This window comes from Talpa europaea, assembly GCF_964194135.1.
Source record: "Talpa europaea genome assembly, chromosome: 2".
NCBI classification, from domain to species: domain Eukaryota; kingdom Metazoa; phylum Chordata; class Mammalia; order Eulipotyphla; family Talpidae; genus Talpa; species Talpa europaea.
Window position 1 is genome coordinate 102,988,611 of NC_140068.1, and position 13,606 is coordinate 103,002,216.

Below are 13,606 nucleotides of genomic sequence, written 5' to 3' on the forward strand. Positions count from 1 at the left end.
TCCTCAGCCCCACAGTCACAATGTATACACAGCTAATCTTTAAATATCAAGAGAAAGCTTCCTTAACAAGTGAAGAAGTGCTCACCTTTCCCCCAAAATGAGGGGAGAGACAGCCTCAATTTTTGTATCTAACATGTCATATTAGGTATTTCTCAAAATTGCTCACAATACTTTTATCTATTGTTACCCAAAACTATATTATAAACATAAACTACATCTACTTGTATAAAAGCACAAGGGAAGATGTCAAATGAAGACAATGGGTAATAAATACAAATTAACAAACACAACAAGATAAATTGTTAAAATTATTACAATCTCTTACAGTTAAAAACCATCATGATGTATGACTCCCCCACTTCCCCTTCTGTCTTCTCCTCCCACCAGAACCATATTAGTGTCCCCTGGGGGAGGATCACACCTTCCTCCCTGCAGGTCTGGGGCTCAGGATCCTGCTTCCTCTGGCAGCTGTGGTTCCCGTGACCCTTGTGACAGGACATGGAAGGACCAAGTCAGCACAGGGGTCCTTGGAGCTCAGGTCACAGCTCCCCAAGTCACCCCGAGTCTGAAAGTCTCTTCTTTATTCTCATCTTAAATCAGAGAGCTATTATCTCCTTTGCAAATGGCATTGACACGAAAGAGGAATCAGATCCTTCTCCTGAGGTCACCAAATTAACACACCACAAGTTTATCTCTGGTCATAGAAGTTCATCAAGTTTAATAAAATTAAGTGTATTTCATCCATTCCAGACTAGGAAGCAGATAACAGAATATTAGGCTCCTCTAAAAGTCCATCATCTGCCATTTCCCCAAATATTTTGAAGGCAGATGTTTTCTGATCAGATAGTCCAGACCCTAAAAATAGATCTGGGCTCTCTCCATTAGGCTCTAGTTTCCTTCAAACAAAGTCAAGTTGGGTAAAGTAAATTCCAATAAATTTAGGAGAATCATTCAGAGCTCATCCCCTTTCTTGCCTAACAGCATAAAATCCCTAGTAAATATTTTCTTTACCAAATAAAAAGTTTTCCCATGGAAAAATTCATCCTGCCCTAAATGGGATTCAAAGTTACGTCTCAGCACAAGGCCTGACCTGACTGTTCTCTCAGCCACAGCCCAGGAATCTGCACCCAGATCAGGAGGACGAGATTCCAACATCCAGGACTCACTCACAGGTTTGTCCACAGGGAACCTGCAGCCCCAAGAAGAGCCCAGGGCAGGGCTGGACAGGGAGGGGCCTCATGGGGACATGGTCTCATGGGTGCAGGGGAGGAGGGGGTCTTCAGGCCCTGGGGGAGCCCCATCCACACCAGAGCCTGAGGGGATCCCCTCCCCTGGGGGACTCACAGGCTCCTCCAGAGAAGGAGGATTGTTCATGGGCACAGAGGGCTTCTGGGGCCCAGCCGCCAGGGGGCAGAGGGTCATGGACACGTCTCCTAATCGGCAGACAAAATATGGAAAGAGAGCCCCAGAGAAGGACTCAGGAGGGAAGGAGAAGATGTGGGAGCCAGCAGTCATGTCATAGAAGGAGACGTCCCCCTGATCATAGTCCAGGAAAACCCCCACCCTGTGGGGAACCCTCTTAAAGGGTAGTAGAGTACGAGGGTCAGTAAGGGCTTGGAAAAAGTTATTGATTCGGGCAATAACCCATTTCCCTTTCAGTGGGGAATGAGGACCATATGTAATTTTTACATCTTCCCTACAGACCCCCAGTGCCCACTTGCTAATGTCTCCACTCCTGACCTCTACCTCCCAGTAACAGCGCCCTGATGTGATGCCCTCAAGACCACAAACACTGTATCCTCCTTCTATTCCATCGTGATGATGGGTCAGACTCTTGTTGTCATGAGAGAGGACGATTCTGCTGTGGCAAGAACCTGGATCCAAAGTGACAGGCCCTGCGGAGAGAGAACCCATACGCCAGCCTGACATAACAAGGGCACACACCTCCTCACCCCAGATACTCAGCTTTATGGGGAGAGGGATATGTTCCCTGAAATGAGAGCCTGGTGACCCCAGCGCACAGTCCCTAAGCAAGAGAAGGAGCCATAAGATTATTGGGGGTCAAATATGTCACAGGACCCCTGGGGACCCATCTGGACCTCAAGGACTAAGGAAACCCTTCAGCACCCATGACCAGTCCCCCCCTACCCCGGCTATGTGACATCACAGCTGCACCCACCCCACCCCCATGGAGGGTGCAGAGTCTGTGCCCACACAGAGAACAGAAGGAAAGGCCAGAAGCTGAGCAGCCCCAGAGAGAACAGAGTCACTCACAGGCCTGAAACTGCTCCTTCCGCCAATCTGCAAGAGACACACGGCACGTGAGGGACTCTAGATACTCACACATCAGGGTCCATGCCTAGTTTTCTACAAGGAAGTGACACAGAGTTCACAGGGGAAAATATTTGGAAACATTTAGTGGATGCATTTAACTTTTAAATTCACACACACGCGTGTGCACACACAAACACACAGACACACACAGTTTTTATGCTGCAAATTTCCCATGTTTAAGACATAAAGCTTAATACTCAGGGGTGAGAGGCTGGATAACACTGAAAAGAAAGGTCTTTACCCAGACATGACCATCACTTTATACTTTTCGAATCACCAGCCATAGGCCCATCCTGGAAACTAGGTTTTCTTGAACAGGTTTTATGGAGATGAAATGCCCAGGACTGCATGTGCTTATGAAGAACTAACAGACCAGGACATACCACTTCTTTCTAGGACATGAGTCTTAGAGCTACAACCAGCCCAGGCCTGTGTGCATCCTGATGCTCCTGCCTCCTGGGACAGAAAAGGCCTGGGGAAGCCTGGAGATGTGGGGGCTGGTGGGCAGAGCTTTTCCCTCTGATTGTGAATAAATCTGTTTGTCAAACAGGGGAGAGAAAGAGAGAGGGAGAGAGAGAAAGAATGAAACAAGGTGACTGAGCTGCATGTGGTGGTGACTGTGACATGAGTGAGGAGACTCAGGACACTCAACACAGGGCCCTGCCCACTCACGAGGGGGTGGAGAGGGGTCTAGGGGGAGAGAGACATGCAGAGTAGGAAACATAGACACACACTGAGAAGTTCAAACACTGTTGACATCTCTGCACATCAACATAGACTGGGAACAAAATCTACTGTAAGGAGAACACAGACATACTGGATTCCGCCTAGAATAGATTAGAGAGATGGAAGCTTCCAAGAAAAACTTCTCTAAGTAAATTAATGGCTCCAGAGATGTCCATGTCCTAATCTCATGACCCTGTAAATATGTGTCCGTAACAGAGAAAAGAGAAATCTGCAGGTGGGACAGAGACGGCACCTGGAAACAGGGATGTTACTGTGGATCACCAGGTGGAACCAATCACATGAGCTTTAACAGCCGTGACCCTGCGCCTGTGCTCAGAGACAGTCACATGGTGACGGCAGCAGGGCCATAAAGAGGCTGCACGGCAGGCTGTGTAGACAGAGGATGGGGTCCCCAGTCAATGCAGGGGGCCCTAAGATCCTGGGAGAGGAAGGGGCTCCTGGAAGGAAGGAGCTGCCAGACCCTGGAGTTAGTCCCAGGACATGGTCTCAGGTGTCTGCCCTGCAGGCGTGTGAGGGTGTGGTGACGTTTTTCAGCAGCAGCTGGAGCTCTGATGCCCCATGTGGGGGCCCAGGTAGGTGAGCAAGGCCCTGGCAGGGGAGGGTCTGGAGGGAGCACCACTACCCCAGGATGCATGTGGAAAGATGAGGACACCGAAGTGTCCAACGCTCTGGGGGGAGGTGGAGGGAAAGATAGGTGCCTGGAGAGCAGGCAGGGAGGGAAGGACGGGTGAGGAAAGGGGGACAAGGATGTGGGACAGGAGGAAGGAACCAGAAGGTTCATCAATTTGCTGACCAGAGACAGACCCAGACCCTGACTCTGCTGTGGAGGGAGGGTCACCCACAAGCCCTAATGACCAGATGGGATGTGCCCTGCCCTCCTTAGCATGTGCCATACAGGCTCTTAGACCAGTGGCCCCTGGGGAACCCCTGAAATGACTGAAAGGGGAGCACAGGCCACTCTTTCCACTGTCCCAAGGCCATGTCATCCCCCACCCCACACCTGCCTTGGGGAGAAGAAATTCAGATCATTCACCAACACTCAGGTTGGGTACATATGAAGACTCAGAGAGGCCATCAGGGGAGAATTTGAGTTTCCAAACTCTGTGAGGAGAGAGGTGAGAAAAGGGAACTCAGGATCCGCAGTTATAGACATAAGGGACAACATTTTCTTGTACACGTTGTGTATAAATGTGTGACACCAACCACACTGGATAAGTTCAGCCAGATACTGGCATTTCTGTCTATACTGATTTGCTTGATGAGAAACAAGATCACATGCAATGAGTGGGCTCTTTGAGAAAAAATATGATTTTAAATTTATTTGTTTTCAAGAAGACATTATTTGATATCCAACTGTAATACTCTGCACCACACTTCTTTTATACAACAATAAAAAAAGAGGGTGTGGAGGAGAACAGAAACAGGAACAGCAGGAACAAAAGGAGAAAACCAAGTGGCATTTAACGTGAGACACAGTGTGCCCAGGAATGTGTATGCACTGCACTGCACTAGTCAGGTAATTTTTGTAGGAAAACGTTAAGTCAAAAATTGTTGTTACATTTTATAAATGATATGAGATCATACTTGTATCTGTGAAACTGTCAGTATCAAAATATTGATTCTGGTGTATTATGGTGTTTCATTCAAACACATCATTCTTTCTGGATGGCAAAGACAAGTTTATGTTAAAATACATGAGACACAAACTCAGCAGAGGCTGGAATGATGGTGAAGATGACTCTGTGATCCTCACTATGTGGAAATGAGCCCAGGGGGAACCAGGGAGACTCTCAGGAGGGTCCTCGCACTCCTGGTTCCCAGGCCCCTCTCCCACAGTCCCCCTATCTGTGACTCAGGCTCAGGAGGCTCAGATCTCCCTTCACCAGCATCTCTGACCTTCCCTGCAGGACCCTGTACAGACCCTGCCCTGGGTGCACTGGGAGTGGGGGAGTGTCATGTAAGAGGCAATGCAATTAGATGGTCGTCTCAATAATGGTTGCTAAAGTGTAACTTTATCTGAAGTACTCCAAAAGACCCACTGTAGTTCATTTCCAAGCCTTGCACAATGTCTGCACAGCACAGAATCAAACTGGTGACTGTACCCAAAACCCCTAGAAGGCTCTTCTTCTGGGGGAACACTGCTGGGGGAGGTCATGTCAGAGGGAACTCAGTGAGATGTTGGTTCCCTCAAGATGGTTGGTAAAGTCTAAGTTTATCTTAAATACTTCATAAAGGCCCACTGTATTTCATTTCCAAGCCTTGCACTGCACATATTCAAATTGGTGACTATTCCTGTGGCCTCTCCTCAGTCCCAAAACCCCTAGAAAGTTCTTCACCCACACACCCCTCTATTTTCTTCCCCTCTCTATCTCCATTTAGACTTTTCTTTCAAAATTTCCCTCCTACAATTTGGAAATGGACTATAACCATTCTAGGTTTGTTCTTTTCCAATCTATTTAATTACTTCTTTTTTTTTTTTTAAGATTCATTTATTTTTATTTATACAAGCACTGGGTACAGTCAGAGGCGCGGGAGGGTGAGAGAATTCACCAGAGCCAGAGCGGGGAGCAGAGCAGGCAGAAGGACCGAAGTACACTGCTGAGGGGAGCAGCGGGCGGCAGGAGAGGTCTGCGCGCCATGTGGGACCCTCCTCCGATGGCCGGGGTGGGGAGCAGCCGGGGATTGAACCGGCGCAGCAGAGGCCGCGGGCAGCTTCGCAACCCAGCGCTCAACCGCTGCGCCACCGGGGAGGCCCGGTTCTGAAAATTCTTACACTGTTTATCTTGTTACAAAGATACACAAACAGAAATACACACACACACACACACAGAATTTTTCTTATAATTTCAGATCTTTCACAGGTCCCAAAAAAAAGTCCATAACATCACAAGCTATGAAGCCAGACTCAGAACAGCTTTACCTGCTCTAAAACTACTAAATCCTCAGCAACCAAAAAGGCTTAGAGGGAAAATCCAGCTGGGACATGGACCAGAGTATGAAATAGAGTATGAGAAGACAGAACAAAAGCTAGATCCAAAAAAGGACAGGAATTTTGGATCCAGAACGATCAATAACCAAGGGACTACTTTAGCAAGACCAGACTCCTAAGCAGGAAGCAGATTGTCTGGAATCTTCCAGAGATCAGCAATTCCTGATCCATACACACTGACCCCCACTGTCCTCACCACAAGAAGGAACAGGTGACAAGGGGTCAGAGGGTGTCCTGACCCCACATGACCTGCAGGGAGGACAGGGCAGGTGGAAGCAGGTCGTTGCTTATAAGGGGGGCCCTGTTGTTCTCAGATGGAGGCCATAGAAAGGAGATCAGACAACCAACCCCTTCCTGGAAGGGGTCCCTGATAGAGAAGGGACGGAGGGGTGCTGAGAGGAGATCTCAGAACCCTCAGGGCTACTCACCTGCATACAGCTGGGCCTTCCTCCAGGCTGAAAGGGAACAAATAGGTGAGATCTCAGCACAACCACCTGTTCTTGTGATCCAGGGGCCCTGGTCTCCCCCTGTTCTGCAGGTAAGACTCTCTGGGGGTGGAGGGGAGAGGCTGAGAGGTCATGACCTCCTGCGCTGTGCAGACAGCAGTGGGTGGTGGGAAATCCCTGAGTCAGATCAGGAGCCTGCAGGACAGACTGATCCAGCCCTGCCTACTGCTGTTCTGGGGCTTTGGGCAAGTCACTGAGCGGCTCTGGGCCTCATAGCCTTCAAAGCTCCTGTTTCACGTGCTACTCAGTGTTGCTACAAATATCAAAACCGGTAAATGGGAAGATATTTTTAATGTATATATCATTCCATAATTATTACATTCAGTATTTCCTTGGAAATTAATGGGAAGATGAAATAAAAATACAACATGAGGCCTCCCTGGTGGTGCAAGGTGTTAAGCACCACACTATGAAGCGATCCACAGCCTCTGCAGCATGAGTTCGATCCCCAGCCAGCCAGGGAGAATCCCACATGGCTCAGCAGACCTCTCCTGTCTCGCCCACTGCTCCCCTCAGCAGTGTATTTTAGTCAATCTGCCTGTTCTGTTCCCCACTCTGTCTCTAGTGAATCCTCTCACCCTCCACATCTCTGGCCTGTACCCCAGCTCTTGTATGAATAAATAAATAAATTTTAAACAAAAAAACACAACATGGACATCAGGCCAGCTGTAGGGTGAAAGTGGCCCATCTTTCTCAGATGGAATATTTCTTTTTTTTTTTAATATTTATTTATTTACTTATTTGTTTGTTTATTTATTTATTTATACAAGCACTGGGTACAGTCAGAAGTGCAGGAGGGTGAGAGAATTCACCAGAGCCAGAGCTGGGAGCAGAACATGCAGACCGACGAAGTTCACTGCTGAGGGGAGCAGCGGGCGTGGCAGGAGAGGTCTGTGCACCATGTGGGACCCTCACAGGTGGCGGGGGATCGAAAGGGCGCTGCAGAGGCTGCGGACAGCTACACAGCCCAGTGCTCAACACTGCACCACCAGGAAGGCCCTCAGATAGAATATTTCTAGAGATGAACTCTGGGAGATGGAAAGTCCCGCCAGCCCTTCCCTTCAGGGTCACCCCATACTCTCCCATCACTATTGATCAGCATCTTCAGGAGCAGAGAGAACAGACTCTTCTTGGGGGTGTTTGGGGAGAGAGGGCAGGAGGAGGTCACTCTCCTAAACTTCATGAGCCCAGTTATTTATAAAATCTCAGAGCAGCTGGCTTTACTTCCAGGTGCTGACCAAGAACAAGAGGCACTGAAGGCTATAGGGCCAACACCATGGCGGGAAGGTCGGGGTTGGGCTGAGACCCAGGATGCAGGAGATTCCAGGCGTCACCACCCCACCAGGATCCCAAGACTAGGAGGGAAACAGCATCCAGAACTGGGAGAGCCCATGGAGCAGGGTCCTGCCTCCTACCTGCTCCCACTTCCATCCAACAGAAAAGGGTCCAAATGTTTGTGCTCAGACAAGGGAGAGTCCACTGGGAACAGAGGGGACAGGGACACAAGATTTGGAAGCATCACTCACCAGCCAGGTAAGCTGCCTTCCTCTGGTCTGAAAAGCAACATAGGAAACAGGAGAGCTAAGAACCAGAATGTCTCCTATCAAAGGGACACAGAGAGAGTTCAGGAGGGAGAGCAGAGCTTACCTAGAGTTCCCTGGAGTTCATCTGAAAGAGAGTGAAAAATATAAGCATAAAATGTCTCTAAGAACAAAATTTGTGCCTAGAGAAGACACAAAAATGAATCTCTGTGTTCAGAAGTTCTACCATCAAACCAATCTGAGATTCCGGCCCCCACTGTCCTCTCTGGGACTCGGCACCTGCTCTGATTTCCCTGCAGAGGGACCCTGGGCTCTGGCTCTGGTGTCAGCCTGTCCCTCTCAGCACCCACTGTCATACTTACCAGCCTGGCCCCTGTCCTGCCTTACCTGTGTCCTTCAGGGCCTCCTCCTTGATCTGTTTGTCCTTCTCCTTAGCCCAGAACAGTATCCTCTGTTTCTGAAACTCCCACATCTTTCTGCAATTTGCTATCTGGATATAGCAGGCAGCCACCAGGAGCAGGAGCACCAGCAAGGGCAGGCTCACCAGGAAAACCAGCTTCCACGGAGAGGCCCGGGGGAAGAAGGGCTCTGCAGACAGAGTCCCCCACAGATACCCCATCAGGACACAGCCCAGGACAGCCCAGCCCAACATACCTGGGGGTGCTGGCCCCTCCCTCTGACCCTGTAGGGAATGGGGCAGGGGAGCAGCGCTGACCTGGGATGACAATGGCCATGGCCTTCTCCTGGTGCAGGATGGGGTTGAATATGGAGCAGGTCACGCTCCCCGCAGAGCTGTCTCTCACCACCAGAGCGGCTTCCACGCTGAACAGCCCCTCAGTGTCCTTGGGGTAGGCCTCAGAGAACTCATGGAACTGCTCCCCATTGGGGTGTCTCCACTGCACCTGGGGCTCCGGGAACCAGCCCGAAGCCATGCATACCACATGCACCCCGTCCTCCTCTGGCCCCGTGATGTGCACTTGGGGGGCAGAGCCCACACCTGAGGAGGGAGATGAGAGCCAGGTGGGGCAGGGCCCTCCTGTGCACATCTGCAGGGAGGCTGTCAAGGTTCATTCTGGAGACCACCCCTGGGGGAGCAAGATGGTGACCCTGACCCTGAAACCAGACGGAAGGAGAATGAGAGGGTGGAGGGACCTGAGCTCCTCCCCCAACCCTGCAGGTAGAGAGATGATGCCCACAGGAGATGAGAAAGAATTTGACATCTGTTTCTAAACACAGCCCAATAACATAAATCAAGGGTAATAACCCACATAAGTCCTGGAAGAATAAAGTACATAATACCAAAATTTTCAAAGGTGTAAATTAAACTCTGCCATACGTTCTTTAAACGCAAAATCTTTAGTGCACTTCTAGATACAAGAAAATGTTTGAAAGTAGAAAATTTGTGGAACGTATGTTGTTTTGTTTATTTTAATCACTTGAAAACTCTTTTATATTCTAACTGACTTCACTCCCACCTTCCTGGCGTCCAGGGAGAGGGAATCTCCCCACTAAGCATGACTATTCCCAGAGTTCTAAACCCACAGGCCACCTTCTCTCCAGAGTGCTGTTCCTGTCATTTTCTCCCACTCTCTCTGTCTCACTCCCCTCTTCACTCCTCTATCCACCGCTCTCCTCTTCTTTTATATCTTAAATGTATTTACTCATGACTGCTAATCTCTCCATTCTACCTATTATTTTTGTAATCATATAAACATGTGCAAATCTTTCTAGAATATCTTTTTGTCCCTTATTAGAACTATACACTCTATAATCCACAAACAACTAGTTTTTCATTCTCACCTACATCTCAGCCACCACAGTGCAGCTCCTCCTGCTGTTCCAGTGAATGTAAAAAGGGAATCAAAACAACTCTCCTATTCTACAACCCCTATTCTCCTATTCTACAACTCACAGTCACACTTGGCTGCTCCCTCCTCTTATAAGTCACCTTCCTTGTAATTTACTACATGATGACTGTAGCTAACACTGCTGTGTGATATGTAGGAAAAATACTAAGGAAGTCAGTCCTAAGAGGTTTTACACAAGAGAAAATATTTCTCCTTTGTCTTCTTTTTCTTTATATTTCACCTAAATTAGAAAATAGATGTTAGCTGGACTATTTGGCAATCACTTCATTGTATATGTAAATCAAAACATTATGCTCTATGCCTTACACTTACACAATGATATATATTAACTGTTTCTCAGTAGAAATAGGGGAGAAAGTACTCACATACTCCAGATACCTACTTGGCTAAATCCCCATTTCCTTTCAGTCTTTGCTCAGATACAAAATGAAGAGTCTTTGCTCAAATAGGACCCTCAGAGCTCCTATTTATTACTGCAACTTGCCCAGACCCACATTGCTGATCATTTTCACTGGCCATTTAGTTTCTTGTTATCATCATTTAACACTTAATAACATCATTTATTGCCTGTTTATTTATTATGATTGCTCTATCTACCATTGAAAATAAAAACCCAGAGTGAAAACTTCATTTGGTTCACTGTTTAAAATAACACCAGACATATAGTGGGTACCTTATATATTTACACTTAATGCAACCATGAATTAATAAGCCTTTTCTTTCTCATGAATAAATTGAGACAGTAAATTACATTGTACTAGTTTCTCCCAAACTCAAAAACCCCAGGACTCTGAGATATTTAACCATGTCACCAACCTGCCACCTGCAGCTGCAGTCTAGCTTGTCCATCATAAATTCCATTGCTGAAGAAGCAGGTGTACAGCCCATTGTCAGCAGTCTGGACCTTGTGGATGGTCACAGCAGCTTCCCCTATGCTAAGTAATTTCCCCATGAGCGAAGTCCGCCCTGCGTACTGGGCCATCAGCTGCTCATTCTGCTCTTGTCGGTCTTGATAGATGAACACTGACTCCAAGAAATGTGACCGGAACCACCTCACCTCCATGTTCTCTGCACTCATGGCTGGCTCCAGGGAGCAGGACAGTATGACATCCTTACCCAGCTCAGCCACAATGGGCTCTGAGGGGCCAAACACATGGAACTTCTCTGTGAACACAGACATAGTAGTTAGAAGCTTGGGAGACACACACCTAGCAGGGAACACACACAATCACTGGACAAGACCTGACAACTTGAGGGAAGGTGTCTATGAGAAGACAGCTGATGTGAAGGATCGAAGAGTGAAAATCTGTATCTGGGAACCACATAATTTATGGTTTAAATTAATAACACAATTTAAACATAATTTTAACATAATCCAAACATAATTTATGGTTCAGAAATAATGTCACTGGTGTACCCAACAGCAGGAGCTTCCATGAAGTCTAACTCCCTGGTTTTCTCTTCAGTATGCATGTGAATCACCAGGAGGGCTTGTAAACATAGAATGCCAGGCCCTACCCCAGGTCTGATGCATGTACCCAAGTATGTTCATTTCAAAAAAGTTCCTGGGAGCTAAGATGATATCAGAGGACATTCATTGCTTCATTCCCCAGAGGATCATCTAGGTTAATCAGTGAAATGGGGCACCCAGAGAATAGCACAGCTTGCAACAAAACTGGGACACCTCTTGGGCATCAGTCACCAGGCAGGGGACACCAAAAGGGACACAGAGGAGATTCATGCTTCATTGAACAAGAGGTAGGTGAGAGACACCTGGAGCCTGTGGTCAGGGATGGGAGCTGCCACTCAACCAGCCACTAGACCAGTGTCCATGTAGAGGGAGAACTGAATGGTGAGGAGGCACACATCCTTCCCTGAGGGGAAAAGCATGCCGAGGAGCTGGGTGCTCCCAGTAGACGAGGTTCTAGTGAAAAGAGTAAGGACACAGAGCTGGCGTGCCCTACTCTCTCCCACCCCTCAGGACTATATTGACCTCCTGAAGCACACTGGCAGTGTGTAAGTGGCAGAGTCTCAGGTAGGGAAATGAAACAGGTCGGTATCAGTGGTGCCTCAAACATGAGCTAGCATGCCCCCTGCCAGAGAGCATGCACACCAGAGGTTAGATGAGTGCAGACCTCACCCACACCCTCTTACTGAGCATCTCAAAGATCAGGACTCCAGACCTGATAAGGCAAAATCTGAAATCACATAAAACTACAGTTCCACCTAATGGAAAGGCAGAAATAGTTCAAATCTCTAGGTTACTGCTACAATGCATTTTTAAAACTTAGGAAATCTAAAGCAGCAAATCAGACATTGAAAATCATTTCACGTGGCAACTTGAGAACTTCAGGGAATATGAAATCCCAAGAAAAGAATAACACACCAACATACAATTAAAAAAATATGGAAAATCTTATCTTCCCACCAGTGGAGAGTTCAAAATTGCCACAATAAAAAAAGTCAAAGAGATGGTAGAAAAGTGAATCAAAGAGCTACAACAAAAATCATAATAATAAATTCATGGCATGGAAAATAAATTTAGTGAACAGAAAATAGAAATTTATACCTTAAATAATAAAATAACAGAGATGTATAGTATTAAAAGATCAACAGAAAAGATACAACTTCTGGGAAAGCTACTGAAGCAGAAAAGACCAAATGGAAGATTGACTCAGTGACTTCAAAGACAATAGTGCACAAAGGACCTAATTGGAAGAAGAAAGCTAAAAATGAAGAAAAAAAAAATAAAATAATGAAACACTTTAAGAACTACCAATTTCATTAGAAAGTTTGATGAATAATGGATAAACATAAAGATATTCCAGAAGGGAAATAGAAAGGGATAGAAACAGAGAACTATTTAAAGAAGTAGAGGAAGGGCCTCCCCAGTGGCGCAGAGGTTGAGCGCTGGGTTGCGAGGCTGCCTGCGGCCTCTGCGGCGCCGGTTCGATCCCCGGCTGCTCCCCGGCCACTGGAGGAGGGTCCCACATGGTGCGCAGACCTCTCCTGCCGCCCGCTGCTCCCCTCAGCAGTGTACTTCGGTCCTTCTGCCTGCTCTGCTCCCTGCTCTGGCTCTGGTGAGTTCTCTCACCCTCCCACGCTTCTGACTGTGCCCAGTTCATGTATAAACAAACAAACAAACAAATAAATAAATAAATGAAAATACATGCCTCTTAAAAAAAAAAAAAAAAAAAAATTAAAAAAAAAAAAAAAAAAAATAAAGAAGTAGAGGAATTTTCCCAACCTGGGGAAGGAAATGAATATACAAGTCCATGAAGCTAAAGAAATGGCTTGTTAAATAAATGGAATGAGACCTACACCAAGACACAGAGTCATGGACTACCAAGAGTTCATGATAAATAAAGAATATTGAGGTGGCTGGGGGGAGGAAAGCAGTTAACCTACAAAAGTATACAGCAGATTTCTCAGATTTCTCTAAGAAAACCATGCAAACAGGGCCTCCCCAGTGGCGCAGCGGTTGAGTGCTGGGCTGCAAAGCTGCCTGCAGCCTCTGCAGTGCTGGTTCAATCCCCGGCCACCAGCAAGAGTCCCACATGGTGTGCAGACCTCTCCTGCTGCTCCTGCTGCTCCCCTCAGCAGTGTACTTCGTCAGACTGC

The 13,606-nt window shown here is 47.3% G+C and overlaps 1 protein-coding gene across 1 annotated transcript; it reads right to left on the bottom strand.

The window, feature by feature from the left end:
• Window positions 1-1,236: 1,236 nt before the first annotated feature.
• LOC311188192 (butyrophilin subfamily 1 member A1-like) lies at window positions 1,237-11,165 on the bottom strand (the record flags this gene model as incomplete). The annotated part of the gene is made up of 6 exons (XM_084259347.1): window positions 1,237-1,895; window positions 2,275-2,301; window positions 6,499-6,525; window positions 8,505-8,705; window positions 8,833-9,114; window positions 10,802-11,165. The coding sequence occupies 6 exons, from the start codon at window positions 11,163-11,165 to the stop codon at window positions 1,237-1,239; spliced, it is 1,560 nt and encodes a 519-aa protein (XP_084115473.1).
• Window positions 11,166-13,606: the final 2,441 nt, after the last annotated feature.